Raw genomic sequence first — 22,118 nt, forward strand, 5'->3', positions numbered from 1 at the left:
AGCAGCGCCGGGGGCGGGGGCGGGGCCCAGACGACGGCGGGGACCCCATCTAGTCCGACCCTCGCTCTTTGGACCCCGCTAGGCCTCAGTCATCTTCCGGTCCCGAGAGCTGACTTTCTTGGCTGGCCGACGTGCGAGATGCAAGCCGGGAAGGTCTGTGCCGCGCCTCCGGGGTTCGGGGTCGCTGCTTAGAAACACGGAGAAGAGCGGCGCGGGGTGGGGGGGGGTGGGGTGCGGAGAGCGCGCCTCGCCGCACGGCCCCACAACGACTCCCGGCATGCTGTGCGCCGGGCCCCTCTGCACCTGCGCGCTGGCCGCCGAGCGCCAAGGAGTCCAGATTGAGTCGGGCAGGCTGAGCTGCGTGGCGTCCTGAGTGGCGTCCAGTGAGGGCGCTTCCCTACTCCGTGTGTACAGACCTCATGTGGGACTTGCAAACGTTTGCAGTTCCGCGGTGCCCTGCGTGCACCCCTCGGCCGGCCGGCCTGTTGGTGCAGGCATGCACCAAAGGCTCGATGTGACACTTTCCGTCGTTAACAATCGCTTGGGAGTGGCTTCCCAGCCCAGGTCTTTAATTTTGTCTTTGGTTTTCGTTGGTTTGGTTTTAAGAAACAAGGTCTTGTTATGTAGTCCAACCTGACTTTGAACTCCCGACTCGTCCTGCCTTCGCCTTCCAAGTCGCGTCTGGCGCCTTCCTGGTTTAAATCGTACTTCTCTAGTCCTGTGTTTTTAAGCCATTGGTGGAATGGGGTTGAGAATATTTTATAAGAGACTCTGTTGAGTTTCATGCATAAAGTTTGAGGCCCGTTGTGCGGGAAGGTGATACATTAGATGCAACGGACATCAGGTTAATATTGTATAGCTTTTCAACATACAAATGTGATTTTCGGGATTTTAATCATGCAAGAAATGGTATAAAAACAGCTGGGGGGAGGTGTAGCTCTGAAGTACACCTAGCATGGGCTGAATCTCCCACAACTGCAAAACAGCAAATAAATTTAAAATAGCCAGAAGAGTCAAAATGCACATTTGAGTTGGAAACACAGTTTTCTTCCAGGTGCACTGATTAAATGGACATTCTGCTAGATAGTAAAATGTAACTGTGCAAATGTAAACATCACCGGATGGTTTGCAGTTGGTGCTTAGCTGTTATTTTTCTTCCCGTGATTTCCTTATCTGTGGTCAACCTTGGTGTACCTGGAAATTTTCAGAGCCAAAGTTTTGAATGGCAAGCCTTTCTGAGTGGTGTGGTGAAATCTCACGCAGCAGAGGGCAGTGAATCGCCCCTCTGTCCAGTATATCCATGCTATGTACACTACCCTCCTATTAGCCACTTAATAGATGCTTTAGTGGTTAGGCTGCCCAGATAATACAGTGCTTGTGTGAGTAACCCTTGTTTTACATACTGTTGGCCTCGAGGCTCAAGTAGTGATCTCAGCAATCTTACTATAGTAAGTCATAGTAAATTATTAAAACTACTCTATATCATTATTATTGGTAATCTCTTATCATGTCTAATTTATAAATTAAACCTTAGGTATGTATGTGATGGTTGGTGTTAGTTTGAAAGGATCTAGGCCCACATAGGAGACCAGCCTCCAGACACACTTTTGAGAGAGTTTCTAAATTAGGCTAACCGCCGGCCATATCTGTAAAGGATTATCTTTATCAGATTAATTGACGTGGGAGGGTGACACACTGGGTTGGGTCTGGGCCCAGACAAAGGGGGAAGTTAGCTGAGCAGCAATACACATTCACTCTTCTGTTTTTATGCTATGGGTATGGTAGTACCAGCTCTTTCAGGCTACTGTCTTGATTGACCCTCCTCGCCCCCCCCCCCCCATGATGGACTGTATCTTGAATTATAAGCCAAAATAAACCGTTTTTCTTTGGGCTACCTTTGTCGGGGTATTTTATCATCGCAACAGGAAAAGAAACTAAGGTGATTTATAAGAAAAAAAATACTAGTTATGGGGTGTGGGTAGGTACATGGTTTCCGGCATCCACGGGAGGTCTTTGAAGGCATAACCTGAAGTTTAAGACTATGGTGTGTAGTTACCACTAGATAAGAACGGAAATTACCTAAGATATTTGGTTTCCTCCTTAAGGGCCATCGGGAGAGTAGTAGCGGTTACACAGCTCTCTGGTCACCCTTGGTACAGTCGGTGTATAACACACATTACACAAGCATTCTTCAGCAATTCTGATCATATCCACCACTCTGTCATGGTCAGTGTCTCACAGTAACCCTGATAACCAGCCCACGATCACCAAGCTGTAGCTAAATGCCACTGGTCCAAACTCACAATTTAAAGTGCAGTTTCTAAACCAAATACATATATATCACGTTCTCATCCTTGTAAGGTCGAAAAGTTAAGTAGAACACTCATAAGGGAGGGGCCATTGGTGCTGTGAAAGCAGACAGGGCCCTTGTGAGCCTCCAGTTCGCAGCCTCGCCTTTGGACAGATGGGTGCATCTGCCATCTATTCTTAGAGGCCATCTGAGAATGGAGCTTCAAGGTGACAGACAGCAGAGCATCAATAAGTAAGAAGCCTGGTCTCTACCAGGGGCGAAAGGGACTTCTGTCATCCTTTTAGGGTGGCCCTTTGTTTTATAAACAGAGGAGCTGAACAGAGAAAGCGGGGATTTGTCCCAGTCACACACCGCTGCTTCCTGGCCCAGTCTGGACTCTGAGTCTGTCCACTTTGAGCTCATTTCACCATAGACTGTTTTACCTCAGAGCCAGGCTACACTGTATGCCTGATTGCCAAACTTTCCCAACCAAGAACAAGAGAAACCTCCCACAAGATGAAGAGATAGGTTTTCTGACCAGAGTCCAGGATCCTCTGGGGCCTGTTTAGCCTGCTTTCCCATTGGCTCCTGGGACCCACCCCTTTGGGTTCCTCCCCTTGCCTCACGGCTCTCTGAGAGAAGACGTTCCTTGGGAGGCAACAGCACTATGACTGACAAGGTAAGGAAGGCTAGCACTTGAAAGCTGCTTCCTCTGGAGCGACACTTGTACCTCAGGAACTCACAGTATAACTAGGACCCAAGACAAGCCTGAGTGGCCGAGGTGCATGCCCCAGTAAGGAGTCCCAGTGCAAGAAACTGATGCCTAGAGCCTCTTGCCTGGGGGCTGGTGCCTGCTTCCAGCAGGCCCCCACGGCCGGAAACCCAAGCTTAAGTTAATGTCCACCCTCATCCTCTCTCTCCTCAGCCAGTCCTCTACTCCTATTTCCGAAGCTCCTGTTCATGGAGAGTTCGAATCGGTAAGAGCTCAGCTTCTGGAGGGGTGGGATGGGGGGTGGGACGGGACAGAAGACTTCATTCCCCTCCACCACCTCCCAGCAGCCAGCATCCCTGTTCTGGGGCCTCTGTCTCTGAATGGCACTTCCACCCAGAAAGTCCCACAAGGAGACAGTGGCAGTGGGAGGAAGGGGGTGGTTCATCCCCTCAGGTGTGCTGCTTCCGTCACACGGCGCTCCAAAGCCCCTTAGCAACCGGGCCCAGCGTAGGTTCACAAGATCCAGAGGTCCCTGGTAACTGGCAGGGCAGCAGCTGGCCTCCCTCTGTTTTTATTTGATCTGGCTAATCAAACCGAACTGTTTGGAGCTGGCCACAGGCTTGGGGAGAGCAGGAACTAGGGCCTTCTGCTTCAGGCCGGGGCTGACCCTTCCCTCCTCCAGTGAGCACAGCTGTTGGCAAAGGTCACCGTCACAGCACTGCGTACCAGAGGGCTCTGTGCCCCGGGGTTTCTGTGCGCGTGACTCCCTTTCCACCTGCGTGATCATAGGAGGGAGAGACTCTTAGTGTCCCCATTGTACAGACGAGACAACTGAGGCACAGAAGGTTAAGTAATTTGCCCTCAATCGTGCTGCTAAGAGGAAAACCTGCCGTTTGAACTATGCAGTCTGGCTCAAGTCCATGTCCATTTGCTTGGACTTGGCACCAGCAATTGGACAAAGAACCTTGACCATGCTAAGCTCATATCCTATCCTTTTAGTAAGCTCAGCCCCTAGCCAGATCCCACTCTTGCCACTGCTGCACAGTGCTGCCTGTCACACTGGGGAAACTGAGGCAGAGAAACTCATTATTTCGGAGGCCATACGCCTAACAATTGAATGTGGTAGGGCTCGCACCAGTCTTGCCCTACCTGCTAAGCCTTCACTGGTGGCTCTCACCTGTCCACAGTCCTTTCCTGGACCCCAGAGGCTCTACCTTGACTGAGCCGGAAGCCACAGCAGCCTTTGTAAAGCATACACGCTTTGGCCTCTCTGCCTCTCTCTCGGCCTAAATTACCTTCATTCCAACGTAGAGCTGACCAGCAGGGAGGAGGCCCTTGGCATTGCCCTGGGAGGGCTGTCTTTGAGAGTCTAGCCAGAAGGCATCCCCTAACTCCGCTCTGGTCTCTCCCAGCTCTGGCACTGAAAGGCATCGACTACGAGACGGTGCCCATCAACCTCGTAAAGGATGGGGGCCAGCAGGTAAGGAAGCTGCCCCGGACCCACAGTATGAGAATTGGACCTAGAAGAGGTACCAGATGGAGCACTGGCCGTGCCCTGGAGGGAAGCCAGCATTTCCTGGTTCCTGTGACTGGGGAGCCTTGGGACTAGGATCAGTGCCTGACTTTATGAAGGCAGGTGGTAATGGGACCTGGCCCTATCCTAGACCCTCTCAATGGATGACTGAGGTAGGAGCTGACTTGGTAGCCACATTGACGGGTACAGGAAGAAGCCGGGCGGTGGTGGCACATGCCCTTAATTCCAGCACTTGGGATTAAAGTGCTGGGATTTGGATCTCTGAGTTCCGGGACAGCCAGGGTTACACAGAGAAACCCTGTCTCAAAAAAGAAATGGGGTGAGGAGCTGGTTTAGCAGGTAAAACCATAAAGCCAGACCACTGGGTAAAACTTGTACGTTAGGGGGTCTAGGATACTGCATGGATCCCCAGAGATTAGCCTGGCTTTAGGAACCAAGTCCTTCTCCGAGGATGAGGAAATAGGGATTGGCGGTAGGCCTACCGTTTTCCTACTTGCTTGGTTCTGCTTTAGACAACTCAAGCTAGGACACCTAGTCCACCATGGCCTTGTCTCCACAGTTCTCTGAGGATTTTCAGACCCTGAATCCCATGAAGCAAGTGCCAGCCCTGAAGATTGATGGAATCGTCATTGGCCAGTCGGTGAGTAGAGGGCACGGGAGTGGCCGAGTTCTGAATGAGAGGACCTGACAGCTCTTCCTAACGCACAAGTGGCTAGACACCGAGCATCATAGGTACTCACTGAGTGTACAGCAGAGGGAGGAGAGAGGAGGCCGGATAGTGGAGGACCACGTTCAAAGTCCCCAACGGACCTCTACAGTGCTTCAGTTGAGGGGGGCGGAGGGGTAGTGGCGGTACCATGGGGAAGAGGTAGTTCGCTGGCCTCTGCCCTCTGGTCCAGGGATCCCAAGCCCTCTCCCTGCCTCAATGTTCCCTCTGGACAGCTGGCCATCATGGAGTACCTGGAAGAGACGCGACCCACCCCACGTCTCCTGCCTCAGGACCCACAGAAAAAAGCCATCGTGCGCATGATCTCCGACCTCATCGCTAGTGGCATCCAGCCCCTTCAGGTTGGCACGCTTACATTTGCACTCTTGTACGCCTCTCGCTCATCCTTCACACTCACTGTGAGAAGGGTGGGGGGAGCTTGTGGGTGGGGGGAGGGGGGGAGCAAAGAAAAGCTCTCGGGGGCCTTGGCCTAGCCCACATGGCAGAAGCGGGGAGGAATCCAGAAGTAGGGGCTCCAAGTCTGCTCCTAGGCCTAGGAGCACAGACATGTTTGAGGCAGGGAAAGAGGCAGGGTAGCCGAGGTGCAGCCTCCAGCTCCATCCTGGGCAGCTCCTGCCCATCTTCCCTGTGCCTTGCTTTACCACATTTGCTTTACTGCGCTTCATAGATAATGGAGTTTTAGGTGTTTATTTAGTTCGTCACAAGTTAAAGGGTTATGGTAGCCCTTCACTGAGCAGGTCTATTGGTGTCATTTTTCTTTTTCTTTCTTTCTTTCTTTCTTTCTTTCTTTCTTTCTTTCTTTCTTTCTTTCTTTCTTTCTTTCTTTCTTTCTCTTTCTTTCTTTCTTCTTTCTTTCTTCTTTCTTTCTTTCTTCCTTTCTTTCTTCCTTCCTTCCTTCTTTCTTTCTTTCTTTCTTTCTTTCTTCTTTCTTTCTTTCTTTCTTTCTTTCTTCCTTTCTTCTTTCTTTCTTTCTTCTTTCTTTCTTTCTTTCTTTCTTTCTTTCTTTCTTTCTCTCTCTCTCTCTCTCTCTCTCTCTCTCTCTCCCTTCCTTCCTTCCTTCCTTCCTTCCTTCCTTCCTTCCTTCCTTCCTTCCTTCCTCCTTCCTTCCTTCCTTCCTTCCTTCCTTCCTTCCTTCCTTCCTTCCTTCCTTTCTTTCTTTCTTTCTTTCTTTCTTTCTTTCTTTCTTTCTTTCTTTCTTTCTTTAGCTGAGAACCGAACCCAGGGCCTTATGCTTGCTAGGCACGCGCTCTACCACTGAGCTAAATCATCCCCAACCCCATTTTTTTTTTTTTTTAATTTTTCAAGACAGGGTTTCTCTGTGTAGTTTTGGTGCCTTTCCTGGAACTCACTTTGGAGACCAGGCTGGCCTCAAACTCACAGAGATCCGCCTGGTTCTGCCTCCCGAGTGCTGGGATTAAAGGCGTGCGCCGCCGCCGCCGCCGCCGCCACCACCCAGCTAGTAATACATTATTTTAAAATTAAGATACATACATTTTCAGACATAGTGACTCTATACATTCAGTAGGTCAGCATAGTGTAAACAGAACTTTTCATAACCACTGAGAAACTAAGAAACTGCACATGAATTGCTTCGTTGCCATATCTTCTGTTTTCCCTAGTCTGGACCTAGACCCCTAACTAACTCCACAGTATGCTAATATTGGGATTCTTACAAGGTTTTTGTTTTGTTTTTAAAATAAGCTTTCACCTGTGCAGTAGAAAGGCAAGTATTAAAACCATGTATCTGGGGCAGTGGTGTCACACGCCTTTGATCCCAGCACTCGGGAGGCAGAGACAGGAGGATCTCTGTGAGTTCGAGGCCAGCCTGGTCTACAGAGTGAGTTCCAGGAAAGGCGCAAAGCTACACAGAGAAACCCTGTCTCGAAAAACCAAAAACAAACAAACAAACAATAACAACAACAACAACAAATGTATCTGTGCCAACTTCTGCTTTGTAAGGTGATGGCTCTAAAAAGTGACTGCAGGGTGACGCAGCTAAGTAGTCTCAGAGCAAGGACCAAGCTCAGATCCTTGTGTGCCTGTGCCACGACTCCCGTGACATCTTGCTGGGTTTTTTTTTTTTGTTGTTGTTGTTGTTGTTTGTTTGTTTTTTCGAGACAGGGTTTCTCTGTGTAGCTTTGCGCCTTTCCTGGAACTCACTTGGTAGCCCAGGCTGGCCTCAAACTCACAGAGATCCGCCTGGCTCTGCCTCCCGAGTGCTGGGATTAAAGGCGTACGCCACCACCGCCCGGCTACATCTTGCTGTTTTTAACAGTGGGGATTGCACCTTAGTCACAGTCACTAGAAGCCAGTCCCAGCACACCTACACACCTGCCTCACCCCAGTCCTCAGTGGTACCCATGTCAGTCCCCCCCCCCCCAGGATCACACAGCCCCTTTTCAAGAGACCAAGTAGAGAGAGTGTTGGGTGTGAGAGAACTAGGCCTTGGCTTGTGGCTGCATCTGTCAATCATGCCAGCATCCCGTGTCCCTCTTCTTGCATATCGCTACCCAAATCACATGGCTTTCAGGATACTGGGGACAAGTGGGGCAGCCCAAGAAGGTGGCTACTTCCAACTTGAGAGACCTGATGGAGGGAAGGTCCTGTGTAGCCCAGAGGCAAGGGGGACAGGTAAACAGCTAGAGCAGCTGGACACTGAGCTTCCATGCAGAGGCCTGACAGAGGGACAGACCCAAGCTGGCTCCTAGAGCAATCCGATTTCTTTTTTTCCCTTGAGCTGTGCAGAACCTGTCTGTCCTGAAGCAAGTGGGACAGGAGAAGCAGTTGCCTTGGGCCCAGAAGGTTATCACTTCTGGCTTTAATGGTGAGTCCTTACTCTTACCAGCTGTCCAGAGTGACTTCTCAGAGAAGTGATCCTCACACACATACGTGGCTGCGGGCATCTGAAACCAGCTTCCCAGGCTGCTTTGATCCTGACGGTGGGATGGATGAGAGGACTGTGGACAGGAAGGTGGTGGGCTGGGCAGGTGCTCAAGGATGGCTTTAAGCACCAGAACTCTGTGAACCCCAGACCTGGGGGCCTGTGGTCCCACGGAGTTTGTTGATGGCCCAACCTCTATCTCACTGAGCACCCCAGTCAAGAGTGCCTCCTGCCCTCAGAATGCTAGGCTGCCTGTGAGAGCTGTTGTCTTGGTCAGCTGCAAGTCTTGTCTGCTCTGAGATAGACAGAGAAGCCATGGGAAACATTACTCTTAGTCCTGGGTTTCCTACACCAGACTCTGCCCCAGGCCCCAGCCGGTCACTGAAATATCCACCTATTTCATAGCCATGGAGGCCACGCCCTGGAGAGGCTGATGTAAATATTGTCCATGTGGCTTCCCCACAGCTCTGGAGCAGATTCTGCAGAGCACGGCCGGGAAGTACTGTGTGGGAGATGAGGTAAGTGTCCCCAGACCTGCCCACTGTGACCTTCGTGCTGACCTCAGGCTGTCATTCTCCCACTTAGACCCTGTCATCTCCTTATCCTAAGGCAATGCCTGCAGGGGGACCTGGGACCAGCCAGCCTCTTGATGCAAACCTCTGCTCTGGGCAGTTAGTTTGCGGAAACACCTCAGCTCACCCCTACACTGCCTCAAGAGCAGTGCTTCTCAATATGAGGGTAGTGCCCCTTTGCGGGGGGCGTCACACAACCTTTTCACAGTGGTCCCATATCACACATCCTGCATATCAGATATTTACATTATGATTCAGAACAGTAGCACAGTCACAGTGATGATGTAGCAGTGAAATAATGTTACGGTTGGGGGTCACCGCAGCATGAGGAACTGTATTAAAGGGCGCAGCATTGGGAAGGTCGAGATCCGCTGCTCTAGATGTAGTGTGAGGCGTCTAGGCCAGAAGAGCACCCTTCTGAGGCAGTGAAGTGGTCTGGGCAGCAGCTGAAGGGTTAGACTAAATGTCTCCCTCCCTTCGCAACCTGGAGATTGTAGGATTAAGGAGCCCTTGACGCATGCAGACTAAGGCATTGGGCCTGTGGTCGTCTGGTTCCCCAGTTCCTTCTCTGCTGTGAGTCCCCACTAAGTCCCTAGTGGTGGTGGCACCTCAGCAAGCAAATTGGCCACCGCCAGCCAGCCAACGCAGTCAGGGCTTCTCTGGCCACCACAGGGCTGGTTGTCAGGGAAACCAGAGCACGGCATGGGAGAGGTGCTGCAGCTTCGGGGGGGGGGGGGGGGGGGGGCTGGGGCGGGCAGTTCCAGAGGAGACAGTGAGGGCGTGATAGGGATGGTGGGAAAAGCAGAAGCAGACAGGAAGTTGGGTTGGCAGCCCTGGTACCGTCAGCAGCGGACGCAGCTAGCCTTGCCCGTGAGTCTGGGGTGGTTATCCTTGCGCAAACTCAAACTCCCCTGGCCTTCTTTTAGGTGACCATGGCTGATGTGTGCCTGGCGCCCCAGGTGGCAAACGCTGAAAGGTAAGCGACAGCTCTGTCACCTCCCTTCATGTTCCCCTCCAGCCAGGGCCTCCACATCTACTACTGAGATAACGTCCCATGTCAACCCTTTTTAGCCGCCAAGGACTCACTGCACCAAGGCCACACCAACTGCCCTCCCTGGCTTAGCACAGACATGGCAGAAATCATCAAATCATTAAAATGTCCCTACCGTGCCCACTGTGGCCCGGGTGGTCCTGTATAGACAGCCCTCGCTCCTAAGGGGAGGTGGCTTGTCTAAGGGAATGGCGCCCAAGAGTACCCGCTTGCAATACCCGAATGTGGAGTGTCTGCTTAGACGTGAGCTCTCCCAGTTCCCTCCCCCGGCCTGCTGGCAGCCCTTGTGCCTGCCTGTCATTTGGGATAGGGACGTGCAGGGTGCATCCCCGCCCCTAAGAAGCTAGTAACGTGGGTGATGGGACAGTCTGCACAAATGCCTGACGCTGGAATTCACGAGCAGTCATTGCTTAGAGAAGAGCAGAAGGTGAATGATTGCCAGAGGATGCCAGACCTACCCAGAGCTTCCCAGGGAATGAGGTGCCCCATGTGGCAGGGCTGCTTTCCGGCCATGCACCACAACCCCTGGACCTCGCCCTGCCCTGCCTCTGCTCTGCCCACTGCCCACGGCAGTGTCCCTGACAACCTTGGCTTACAAGTGCTTCTCTACCACAGGTTCAAGGTGGATCTCAGCCCCTACCCTACCATCAGTCACATCAACAAGGCCCTGCTGGCCTTAGAGGCTTTCCAGGTTTCTCACCCCTGTCGACAGCCAGATACACCTGCTGAGCTGAGGGCCTAGCTCCCTAACCATGCCCATCGGTACAGGGAGGGGAATGGGGCCCTGATGCTGGGTAAGCCAAACAGGCTCAGAAGTGAGTGAGTTGTAGAAGAGGACTTGAACTTGACCTCTTCCCTCAGGAAGCAGCAGAAGCTCTTTGAGGCCTCCATCCAGTATTAGAGTTTTCTCTAGAGAATTGAAATTAGTAGACTATATCTCCCCTTCAACTTGACCCTGCCTTAATCCTCTCATCTGTCATATGTTAGGAGTGGGCGTGGGCAGAGACAAGACCAGCTATAATGGCTAATGCTGTCAACTTGAAAAAACGCCTAGAGTCACCTGGGAGAATGTCTGTGGGGGTTAGATTGGTAATGTTGAGGTGGGAAGACTCGCCCATCATGGATGGTAGAGGACCCCCTAGGCGGAGGATCCTGGAGCCTGTGAGAGGAGAGGGAGCTGAGCACTAATGTGTACGCATTCGCCGCTGTCTTCTCCTGACTGTGGATGCAGTATGATCAGCTGCTCCCACCGATGCCTTGACTTCCCCGCCGTTATGGACTGTAACCTGAAACCATGAGCTAAAATAAACCTTTTTCCTTTACGTTGCCTTTGTCAGGGTATTTTTATCACAGCAACAGAGACGAAACCAAGACCCCTGCCATCTGTCATGGGGCAGCCATGAAGATGACACAAAGATGCTGGTTAAAAATGCCTGGCAGGTTTACCAGAGTGCCATAGGGAAGCCTGAACTCCTCTTCATCTCCTCTTATTGAACTTGACTCCAGGAAACATTTACACCGAGTTCAGTCATCAGTTGAAGGCAGGCCTCCAACTTGTTTCTGGTAGGACTGAGCTGGGTCCCAGACGATGAACTTCCCCGCCAGCTGGAAACCATGTCTGGACTCAGCAGTTAGTAAGTCCCGGTAGCCGGGCAGGAAGTATAGGCAGGGCCAGCAGACTAGGAGAATGCTGGGAAGAGGAAGGGAGGAGTCAGGAAACAGAGGAGGCAGGATGACAAGGCAGAAGTGAGAAAAGGTACCAAGCCACGTGGCTAAACATAGAAAAGAATTATGGACTAATTTAAGTGTAAGAGCTAGTCAGTAATAAGCCTGAGCTAATGACTGAGCAATTAGAATTAATATTAAGTCTCTGATTATTTTATAAGTGGCTGCAGGACCACAGGGCCGGGCGGGACCAGAAGAACCTTACGACTACAGCCTTTTGCTCTTCCTACGGCAAGCTTGGCTTCTGACCCTCAAAGGCAAAGGAAGATTGCATGCCAGGGAAGGTGCGTGACCAGTTCCAGCTCAGATTACCTGGGTGACAGCTCCTCACTGGCTACCCTAGGAAGGGCAAGTCCCAGAACTTGGCAAGGTTCAAGACTGAGATGGTGTGTCTGCGGTGGAAAACAAAGTGACCTTTTGTGATCCAAATCTGATATTTAATTTCTCCTGCACTGCTGAGGTTAAGCAGGGAAGTGAGGTCTGTGTGTCTTGTTTGGGTAGAAGCATTGTTCTCAACTTTTCTCCAGCTCAATCCCAGGGTGCTTCCTTCCTTTTTGTGGCTCCCTTTGTTGACTCACCTCTTAGCTGCTCTAGGCTCTTGAGCTCTGGGATGGCCACTCTTTCTCCCAAGGCAGCTTTTGTCTCGACAAAGCCAGAGAAGTACAGGAAGGTAGATATGGCAATAAGGGAGATCAGTGGCATGCCTGGCCTGCCCTCCTACCATGTGGAACGTTTTCCTAAATGAGTCTAGATCTGGATGGATGAGATTTACTTGGTCTTTCCATAAGAGACTTACATGGCCAAACACTAATCTGAACCAGAAACCATGGATTGCTCATTCTTGATCAAGCCCTGAGCCTGGCCTGGTCCCCTACGTGTATGCTACATTGGAAGATGTCCTTCCCCTTGGCCCTGTAATTCATCTCTGGGGGTCCTAGAAGATCCTAAAAGAGCAAATATTTCCCCCAGATGTGTACACTTTCTCCAGCAGTCAGACCAGATGGCTACAATGCTTAGTAATAATTATGTTTCGAAAACAGATCTTTTAAAACTACCTACTCTTCCAATTCAAGTCATCAAATTCTTATATTCAGGGGCGAGATGTATCACCCAACCCAAGACTGTCTTTGTGTGTTTGTACCTCTATAACAATATACCGGAGACTGGACAAAGAATAGACATTTGTTTTCTCTCAATTCTGGAGGACAGGAAGTCCAAAATGAAGGTGGTTCTCTGTCAGATGAAGGCTACTGATTCCTGGATAGTGCCATCGATGCAGTATCCCTGTAGTAAAAGGGAGAGAGGAACAAGGAACAAAAAGATCCAAAGTAGTTCCTTCCTGTTTGCTTAATAAAACACTAAGCCCTGTTTACTAAGGCAGAGCCTTAATGCCTAATCATCTCCTCCTAAAGGCCTCACCTCTCAATACTATTGCATTGGGGATTATGTCTCTGTGAATTTTGGAGTTGTCCTGAACATTAAACCACATCAATGACCATCACGTTTGTACAGGGCATTTCTCAATAGGCACTTCCCTCAAAATGCTGAGTGCTCAGAGTCCTTCATTTCCATCTTATTCGTTGGGTTTGTAAAATTCAGTACTTGGTTCTGGTGTGCCTGGGCCACAGAAGGCCCTGATTCAGTTCCTGGGGCCAGAGGAGCCACAGTAGAGGAAGAATATATCTGAGTGGTTCCAACACTGGGTTACATGAGGAAGATGTCCCACGGGAGCAATGAATCTCAGGAAATACTTCAGAAGGAGTAAAGCAGGCAGGAAAACGTTGAAGAATAAACCAAACAGTAATTCAATCCCTAGTACTAGGCGTGGAGTGTAAAAAAAAAAAAAAAAAAAAAAAAAAAAAAAAAAGCAGAATTTTCCCCCAAAAAAGTTTATGTATCCATTATAGGAAGAGGCAAATATGTTGAGTAAGCAGGTGGATACACGTGTTCATAAGATACTCATTATATTGCAATATAACACCTTGCTCTTGGTTCCGAGGTCAGGCACCGTTCTGATTTGTGAATACTCTTAAGATTACTGTTGAACGCCAAGTGCTGCAATTTGTGAGCTGCCGATGATTTCTTTTTACACTTTTTAAATATTATGTTTTGTCTGCATACATGTCTGTGCGGCATGTGCATGCCTGGTGCCTGAAGAGGTCAGAGGAAGACATGGGGTCCCTTAGAGCAGGAATAACCATGCTGTGCTGGGGACAAAACCCACGTGCTCCGTGAGACTAGTGCTCTCAACTACTTGGACATCTCTCAACCCCAAAGACTTTTAAATTTATTTTTATTTTATGTGCATGGGTGTTTTGGTTGCATGTATGTCTGTGTACCATGTGCGCACAATGCCTCTGGAGGCCAGAAAAGAGTGGATCCTCTGGAACTGGAGTTACAGATGGTTGTGAGCTACCATGAGGTCCTAGAAACTGAACCTGGGTCCTCCCTCTACAAGAGCAGCAAGTACCCTTTCTTGATGTCTGAGCCATCTCTCCATCATCCCTTCTGACAGGAATTTACATACAGACATTCATCTTAGTCTCAATTTTCCTTAAATTTTATAATCTTAGTAGATTACAGAAGAATTCACACGAGTTCACTGAATACTTTTCCTCTTAAGCTGAAGAGAAAAGACAAACTTTCAAATGGGTATCAGCCGGGCTTATTAAGATAGAACTCAAATATTTTAGGTGCACAGTGAAAAAGTTTATTTATGACAGATTTCAAAACTTGGAAAAGAAGACAAAAAATGCACAAAAGCATTTCACAAAACTGTCACATACTATAAAAACACCAGAACTCAGCTGTTTAACCATGGCTCAGCATCCATCCGTGTATCACAGCAACACATTCAGTGCCATGAGGTGCAAATATACAGAATGACGAAAGGAGAACAGAAGAACTAAGTAACAACTGGTACAGAGTTCCTAATGTGGAAATCATACATGTTAGTTAACAGCATTTCTCATGACAGGGTGACTTGTAAAACAAGTTGACTCTAATAGCTGATTGGTTTGGATTTGTTTGGATTTCGAAGAAAAAAAGACAAGACTGTGATATAGTCTCCCTCCCAGGCCTTTGGTAACCATGGCAGCAGCATATGATACACAGCAGTAAGGAAAGAAAACACAAACACCTTTAAATCACCGATGGACCTCTGGATGATGATGATGGCTCCCAAGTAGCCCTTTGGATGAATAAGCAAATGGCATCGTGGTCAGGAAATCTCCAGGCATCTCTCTGCCTTCCCATTTTGCTTATCCACTCTGCTCTCTAGAATCTATCACTTTGTTACAAAGCATTTACAAGTGACGTTTTATTACAAAGCATCAAACATTTCTTCTGTGAGTTTCAAAACACTTCCCATTATTAAGGGAACCCAGATATACCAAAGTCATGCATCACGGGATTGCTTTTTCCAGACTGGCTTGTTCTTTAACATGGCTACGTGGAAATAAGTCAGACTGATTAAATGAAAGCTAATGCACTTAGGGGACAATTATCTCAGAACCGGACACAAGATGTATTTTTAACATAAAACGTCTTAATAAAATGTACTACTCAGGATATGAGAGGAGAAATTAAGATAATGTTTTCTAGATGAGTCCTGGCCTGAACCTAAGAATGAGCAATGGCAAGAGCAAGGAGACATTACAGACGAGGCATTTCAACCCTGAGTGGTGAAGAGTTTAGGAGGACCCCCTTCAACTGACAGTGAATTCCGGGCTCTTCAGTGATACTAGACATCATTGCAACTCCAAACTTCAGAATCCTTCATAATCCTGTCAGAACTTTAGAAAATAAACTCTGTTCCCATAAGTCATTTCAAATACACAATTTTACCGCTAGATAAATCAAAAAGCTACCTAATTAAAATGACAGGAAACTGAAATTTCATAAAGCAGCATGTATTTCTAGGTCTCCGGGGCACCATTTTAGTGTATCTTAGAATGAAGAGCTGTGTTCCATCTGCTAAAATCAGATCATGGATTCAAACCAGGGACCAGCCCTACAATTTCACAGCCAGTGTCCTGTCTATACTTTGTTCGTGAGGAATGACTATTTGTAAGGGAGCCAAATTATCAATATCCTGTCGGGCTTTATATCATTGACCGTATTTTCTTAGCTTTGAGACTGTGGTTCAAACAGAGGCTCTGGTGAGCCTTCTTGGTCCAAGAAAGCAATACTCCATCTAGAGGGAACAGTGTCTGCAATCTGGCTGCACAATACTTACAATGTTTCCCTACATTTTGGATCACAATTCACCTTAGAAAACTGGATGTTCTTTGGGAATGTCTGCGGGTGCTACATGAGTTATACAAAGCAAAAGGCTGCCGCCCACCAGCATCAGATACATACAGACCCAAGAAGTTCTTGCTTGACTGTCCCTGCAAACACCACCAGGAACAGAGTGCTTGCTTGGGTCACTGGAGATCAGACACCCAGCTTACGACTGGGTTTTGATACTCATTTTCTACTCCCCGAAGGAGTGTGATAGGTCCCTGAGCACATGCACACAATGAATACAGTGACTTGCTTGTTACAGAACACATCCCTTAACGACGTCCCGCAGAGTAGCAATGACACCAAGTCCCTTCTTCAGATGGACGCTCACCTTTTCAAACAGTGAGACTCTGAAGGGACCCTGCTGCCCTGTTCCCAGGGTGTAGGTGTCATATGGAAAAGACTAGGGACAGGGGTCAGTGTGGATGCTTAGCATCAGGAGAAACGCCAAATAGAAGCTCTAATGGAGAAAACTGTGTGTGGTTTGCTCTGTGTGGCTCAAGGTGGTGCTGCTGTCAGCCTGCAGGAGACCTGCTTGCTACCCCAGCACTCACATGGCTGTCGGTTTTGTGGTGGTGGACAAAATGCATCTGAATTATGCCTGCAGGGACACATTCACAACACATGCTTCGGCACCACAAGTGGAACTGACTCTTGGCCTTCTCTCATCCTGTTATCTCTCTTAAACCCCAAAGGATGGAGACAGGAAGTCAATCCTCAGGTCATAGTTACATTTAGCAGAGGAGACCTACTCAAAAGTGCATCTGGCCGACTCTGCTGCCGGATGGCAAAGTGGGCTGGAGGATTCTCCGCTGAGCACAAGGAGAACCAGTAAGGCTTCTGGCTTACAAAACAGTTCCAGGGAGCAAAGCGCCACCAAAGCACTAAATGAATTCTGGGACATAACTGACAGCGTGTTCGCTCTCCCCTCCTCTGGTCTACCCCATTTTCACCCTTTGCTGTCCATTTAAGAGGCAGTTCTGAAGCGGCACAAAGCTGCTGAATTCGTGACCCACCCTTATCTACTAAAAAAGTCTTCTACGTAAATAATAGGGTCACTCAACTCCACACCTTAGAACCACGGACTCTGACGTCAAAGGCAACGTTTTGCAGAGTGCTCCTTAAACATAAATATACAATCATAAACTTTAGGGTTGGGATTTTGCCCAATTCTCTCACAGAAGGAACTGAGTAGGACTCATCAAAATCAAAATGTATGTATTATAAAGTCCACAACAATATCTAATTCCATGAATATAAAACAGTTACAGATTAACTTGTCTGTATTCATATAATGGGACAGACAATATACACTTCTTTCAAAGTCCATTTTTCTTAGATACCAAATAAAATATTTTTTAAAGTGCATTGATCCATCCATAAGAAAACTAACTAAGAATAGTCTACTTTCAAGCTGCTACCTATTTCCACGTGGTACCTGAAGAGTGCATTTGCATGTGAGCGTCCTGAGGATATGTCAAGAGAGCGAGGGATGAGAAGGAAAAGCCTTGGATGCAGCTACAGTCACCTTCACAGCGACATGCAGTTAGGGAGGAAAGCCACTGAGGTTACAGTCGGAAGCAAGGGACATACAGCTAGCTTTCTGAAAGACGGAGGCCAACTGCCATCCTTGTGGCAGCCCACGTTGCAGGAAAGATCTGCCTGAGCAGAGGCTCTGCCAGAGCTGACTCACTGTGAAGGGAACGTCCTCTCCCTGGACACTTGTCAGAGGGAACTAAAAGGAACAATCTTTGTTTAAAAACCGGCAGTTTGTAATTTAAAAATATATGTGGGATGCAAGTGTATGCGTTTTTGTTTGCTGAAACTTTTCATAAGACGTTGGAAAAAATAGCACTTTAGGGCATGTCTTTTTTTTAAAGTCCTGTTTCTTAACAAAGTAGCAAAATTAGACACATTGAAGAAATTTAAGAAACGCAGCCACTTTGTGTAAAGACTCTCAATCTGCCTTCTTACCAAATCCTTTCAACTGCATAGAACTTTCTGCTCTAGAGAGCAGGGCAGGATGAAAGCAGACAAGTTATTTCATTGTTTGCTTGTTGCAAGTTGAACAGGAGGGACCAAGGAAGGGACACTACCTGCGAGGTATGTGTGTTCTCTCGTATGTGTGCTCCGTGATTACCTGTGTCTTCCGGAAATAATACTTTGTCTCTCAAGTTCTCTTAATTGTAAAAATTTAGTGTAGAACAGTGAGTCATCATACGGTGGACATGTCTTCTTTTAGCTGTTTTACATCCATGAGACAAAGAAACCCTGCTGAGGGAAAACCAGTAAGAAATAAAGGTTGCAGAATGGCCAGCCAGGGGCAGGCACGTTAGAGGGAGGAGAAGTCCACGGACTTCCCTGGTACCAGAGAACCGGGGCTCCAAGAAAATACACCACCAGGACCAAAAGACTAGACAGAGCAAAGCCTAAATACTGTGGGAAGGCCTGGGGCCCCGCTCCCGGGACCTGCCAGCGCCATTCTGAGAGCAGGCTAGGAGTTGATAACAGGAAATGTAAGGGGGCCGCAGACTGGAAAAGATTCCAAAGACTGATTTTTCTACAAAGATTACACTCAACCAGTGACAGCGTGATTCAACTTCAACTCCGCTGTCTGATGCCATGATGACAGCAAGCTTGTTTCACTGCCCAGATACTTCGCTAATTTCTTACAGATGGATTCTTGCCAGTATCATCCCCCAGGAAACACATGGGCAACCATGAAGTAATGGAGGTACGGATGCTGATTGGCGACCCAGAGGCTATGGCAGTCCATCATCATCCTGCACTAGGCTTTCAGGTTAACAGAGGTGCAGGGTGCATTCCCTTTGTTCCTGACCACAGACCTACTGGCAAGACACTGCTGGCAAGATCACGGTGGGGTGATCACTCCCGGGGGACAGGGGCTTGGTGCGAGGCAACCACACAATAAAGAAATGTGCCAAAGGAAACCTCATGAAGAGAGTGTTGGAGGAGGCAAAGGACTTTGACATCCGATCATGGTGGGAGTCCATCTCCAGTGCAGGGGCGTCCAGCACACCCATTCCTCACTGGGAGGGCTGAGAGGTACCTACACACGGACTAGGCTGGAGGCAGCCTTCTCTGAAAGGGCAGACTCTTCCCAAAGCATCACGGGGCTGGCATGTCGGAACGACATACCCAATCATTTTCCAAGCCCTAAAACCATCTTTCACGCCATAAAAGAGGTGGCCTTAATGGCTCAGAGCAGATGGGGAGCCTCATGGGAAGCAGATGAGAACTGTTTCACAGGCCAACTGAAATGTGCTTTAAGAAGCATAAATAAAGTAATAAATAAACCTAATTATTCAAAATTCAGAAGCACGACAGACAACCCAGAGTAAGAAACAAAGAGTTGCCGATGACTTCACTTCGGAGGGCCACGCCTCACCGTTTGCCTTCTCCACCTGAGGCCTTAGCACCTGGTGCTCTGTGGCCACCCACAGCAACACGACTGCATTCCGTGGCTCCAGAGCCTCAGGGCGAACAGAGTGTGAGAGGCTGTCCCTGCAGGCTTTGGTCCGGTAAGGAGCACACACAGTAAGCAGCAACGGCAAAACTCTATGATTACTTTCCCTAAGGACTGTGAACACCCTAGGTTTACATCCTCTGTAAAGAAAACACAGACCCAGGATCACTGCAAACCTGATTGGGCTTCACTGCATTTGGTTCCAAAGCAAACTCTCTAAATAACACCGTAGCCTAAAGACTGAGGTTGGGGAAAGGGGGTGGGGGGGGCGGCACTCGGACGACGACTAGTACTTGACTTCCAAAAGCGCAGCTTCTGAACTAATCCAGTGCCTGCTTTCCACCTTTTCTTCATCAACTACTGGCACCCTTAGGAAGGGAGATAGCGCTGGAGACAGGAAGTGACGGAGGCCACGTTTCTTCTCACAGGAGATCCTAGGACACTGATCACAGCTTGCAGTTGCTTGGAAGTTCTTGCTACACGGCAGAAACAGAGACTCGGCACAGAGAAAGGAGGAAGGTCTACCCGTCAGGAATAATCACATCCATCCGAGGCAGTGAGGGCTCCCAGCCTGAGCTAGAGACTAAGAGTACCCAGCAGGCAGGAATATGGCAGTGCTGAGGGGCTGGCTGGACGGAGCGGCCTCCATCCAAAGTATTGGGCTCTTTCACAGACGGTGTGCTTTTCCCTCTTCTGGCACCTCGAAATGTAAGAGGGTCGGCGCTGCTAAGTACGTCGGCACTCCAGGCTCTGGAGAAGAACGAGCGGCAACCTGGATGATAAGCTTGACCAGTGTGAATCAATTATTCAAAGACACCCTTCGACTTCATTGTAGGCGTTTGCCTCACAGGGGCCTTCTGAGAGGGTTTTTGCTGGAGTCTGAAACAGGAGTGTGAGTCAGGAACCACAGAACAGAAGCGCGACACCACCACCACCTGCAGAAGCCAAGAAAGGGGGAAAAGCTACGTGGGGTCAATGGTCAGGCATGCCAGGCGGGGCACGAGGCTTAGGCGCCTCGCACGGAACTTGAGGCTCTCGCTGATGGACAAGAGGCGCCAGCTGGCAGCCTGCTTCAGCCAGCCAACACAGCCTGGCCCAGCCTCGCATCCTCCGCATCCTTCAGCTGGTGTAGTAGACGTGGAAGTAGAGAGTCTTGTTGCGCAACAGGGAATAGGAGTTGTCAAACTTGAGCAGGTAGATGCCCTCGCCGGGGTAGTCATGGCTGCCGGCTTGCACATCTCGGTGGCTGTCCCTCCGGTACACGGGCATGACCTCCCCGTAGCGAACCCGGAGGGAACTCCTGGAGCCTCTCTCCACGTCTCCCACGGGGACGGGTTCTGCAGGAGCAAGAGGGCGGAGTTTAGGTATGAGTTCTGAGCCTGAGTAAGGGGAGCGAGTGCTTCTCTAACGGGGACTCTGCTGCCCCCCCACAGGCAGCAGGATCAAACCGGCATTCCGGAGCCCAGAGTCCGAGAGTCTCAGTCGACAGCGAGGCTTCCTCTGAGAAGCCATGATCCAGCCTGATAACCTTAGCCATATCTGGTTTCCAGAGGGGAAAAGGTATTTAGAGAGCAAAGCCTGGAAATCCTTACGGCACATGAAAGGATTAGCCAACAGAAAGAGGAAATGTAAACACATTGTGCAGAGTGACTTCCACTTGGCATCTGAAAAATGCAGTAAGATAAGAAGTCTTCCTCTTTCCTGAATACACAGAGATTTCCTGGTAGACGTGAAAAAGCAAGTGAAGAGAACGATTTGTAGTCATACATGAAAGCCACGGGCTACCACAAACGCTTATGTAACTTACTTCCAGATTCCTCCCTATATGTCCCATCATGAGGGGATACGACAAATAACAAGAATGGAGCAGAGAGGGGCTGGAGCGATGGCTCAGTGGGTAAATGCACTGGCTGCTCTTCCAGAGGACCCAGGTTCTATCCCCAGCACCACAATGGGGTTCACAACCCTCTGTAACTCCAGTTCCAGGGGATCGGACTCTCTCTTCTGGCCTCCACGGAGCACCAGGCACAGACATACAAGCAGGAAAATATGCACATAAGATATAATAATAAAAAAGAATTGTTAAAGCCGGGTGCTGGTGATATACACCTTTAATGCCAGCACTCGGTGAATATCTGAGTTCAAGGCCAGCCTGGTCTACAGAGTGAGTTCCAGAACAGCCAGCGCTACACAGAAAAAACACGTTTTGAAAAACAAAGACAAAACTTTTTAAAAAGAATGGAGCAGAGACCACTACTCTTAACATGAAGCAAAGACTTTGTATTCTGCCAGCAATGGCAGGATGGAGGAAAGATGGGAAGGGTACTTTTAGCTTACTGTAACCACTGAGTGGAGCTTGAAGTCAAGAATAAATATCCCAAAACAAAGAGAGGGAAAAAACATAATGTCAGGCTGGAGAGATGGCTCAGCGGTTAAGAGCACTGGCTGCTCTTCTAAAGGTCCTGAGTTCAATTCCCAGCAACCACATGGTGGCTTACAACCATCTATAATGAGATCTGGTGCCCTCTTCTGGCCTGCAGGCAGAACACTGTATACATAATAAATAAATAAATCTTAAAAAAAAAAAAAAAAAAAAAAAACCATAATGTCAGGTTCCAGTGTGATCTGGAAACCCCTGATGCCCATATACACACACAGAGAATGGGGAAATAACCAGGAAATAAAAGGGGGAGAGGAAGGAAGCGCAGGAAGGGGAGCTGCTGGGAGGGGCTTTCCAGCAAAGCATCACCAGCAGCCCCAGCAGCCTGCAATGCCGGGTTCTGGGGGGGAGGAGAAATGCTACGATCCCCAGAGCAGCTGCTAGCAATCAGGTTGAGCAAACCGAATTAAAT

The 22,118-nt window shown here is 49.0% G+C and overlaps 2 protein-coding genes across 10 annotated transcripts in view; one reads left to right on the forward strand and one right to left on the reverse strand.

Annotated features, from left to right (window-relative positions):
• Positions 1-21: 21 nt before the first annotated feature.
• Gstz1 (glutathione S-transferase zeta 1) lies at positions 22-13,704 on the forward strand. 6 transcript variants are annotated; one of them, XM_076551144.1, is made up of 10 exons: positions 22-153; positions 3,216-3,267; positions 4,415-4,482; positions 5,096-5,176; positions 5,479-5,604; positions 8,009-8,087; positions 8,610-8,662; positions 9,643-9,692; positions 11,654-11,776; positions 13,650-13,704. In XM_076551144.1, exons 1-10 carry the CDS (start codon positions 139-141, stop codon positions 13,687-13,689), a joined length of 687 nt encoding a protein of 228 aa, XP_076407259.1. In that variant the 5' UTR covers positions 22-138; the 3' UTR covers positions 13,690-13,704. The 6 variants fall into 6 exon arrangements, with proteins under 6 accessions (XP_076407259.1, XP_042116917.2, XP_006990373.4 ...); XM_042260983.2 differs by lacking the exon at positions 13,650-13,704 and having other exon boundaries at positions 11,654-12,990; XM_006990311.4 differs by lacking the exons at positions 11,654-11,776; positions 13,650-13,704 and adding an exon at positions 10,383-11,089.
• Positions 13,705-14,179: 475 nt separating this feature from the next.
• The window catches only part of Tmed8 (transmembrane p24 trafficking protein family member 8), a 36,466-nt gene continuing 28,527 nt past the window's right edge, over positions 14,180-22,118 (reverse strand). For 3 of the 4 annotated variants that reach the window (XM_006990314.4, XM_076551147.1, XM_076551148.1), the window contains one exon: positions 20,254-20,603. In XM_006990314.4, coding sequence (XP_006990376.2) covers positions 20,386-20,603 — 218 coding nt within the window. In that variant the 3' untranslated portion in view covers positions 20,254-20,385. Of the gene's footprint in view, positions 20,604-22,118 lie in introns of all 4 variants that reach the window. The other variant, XM_016008612.3, reaches the window with a different exon arrangement.

Source organism: Peromyscus maniculatus, chromosome 14 (genome assembly GCF_049852395.1).
Source record: "Peromyscus maniculatus bairdii isolate BWxNUB_F1_BW_parent chromosome 14, HU_Pman_BW_mat_3.1, whole genome shotgun sequence".
Taxonomy (NCBI): Eukaryota; Metazoa; Chordata; class Mammalia; order Rodentia; family Cricetidae; genus Peromyscus; species Peromyscus maniculatus.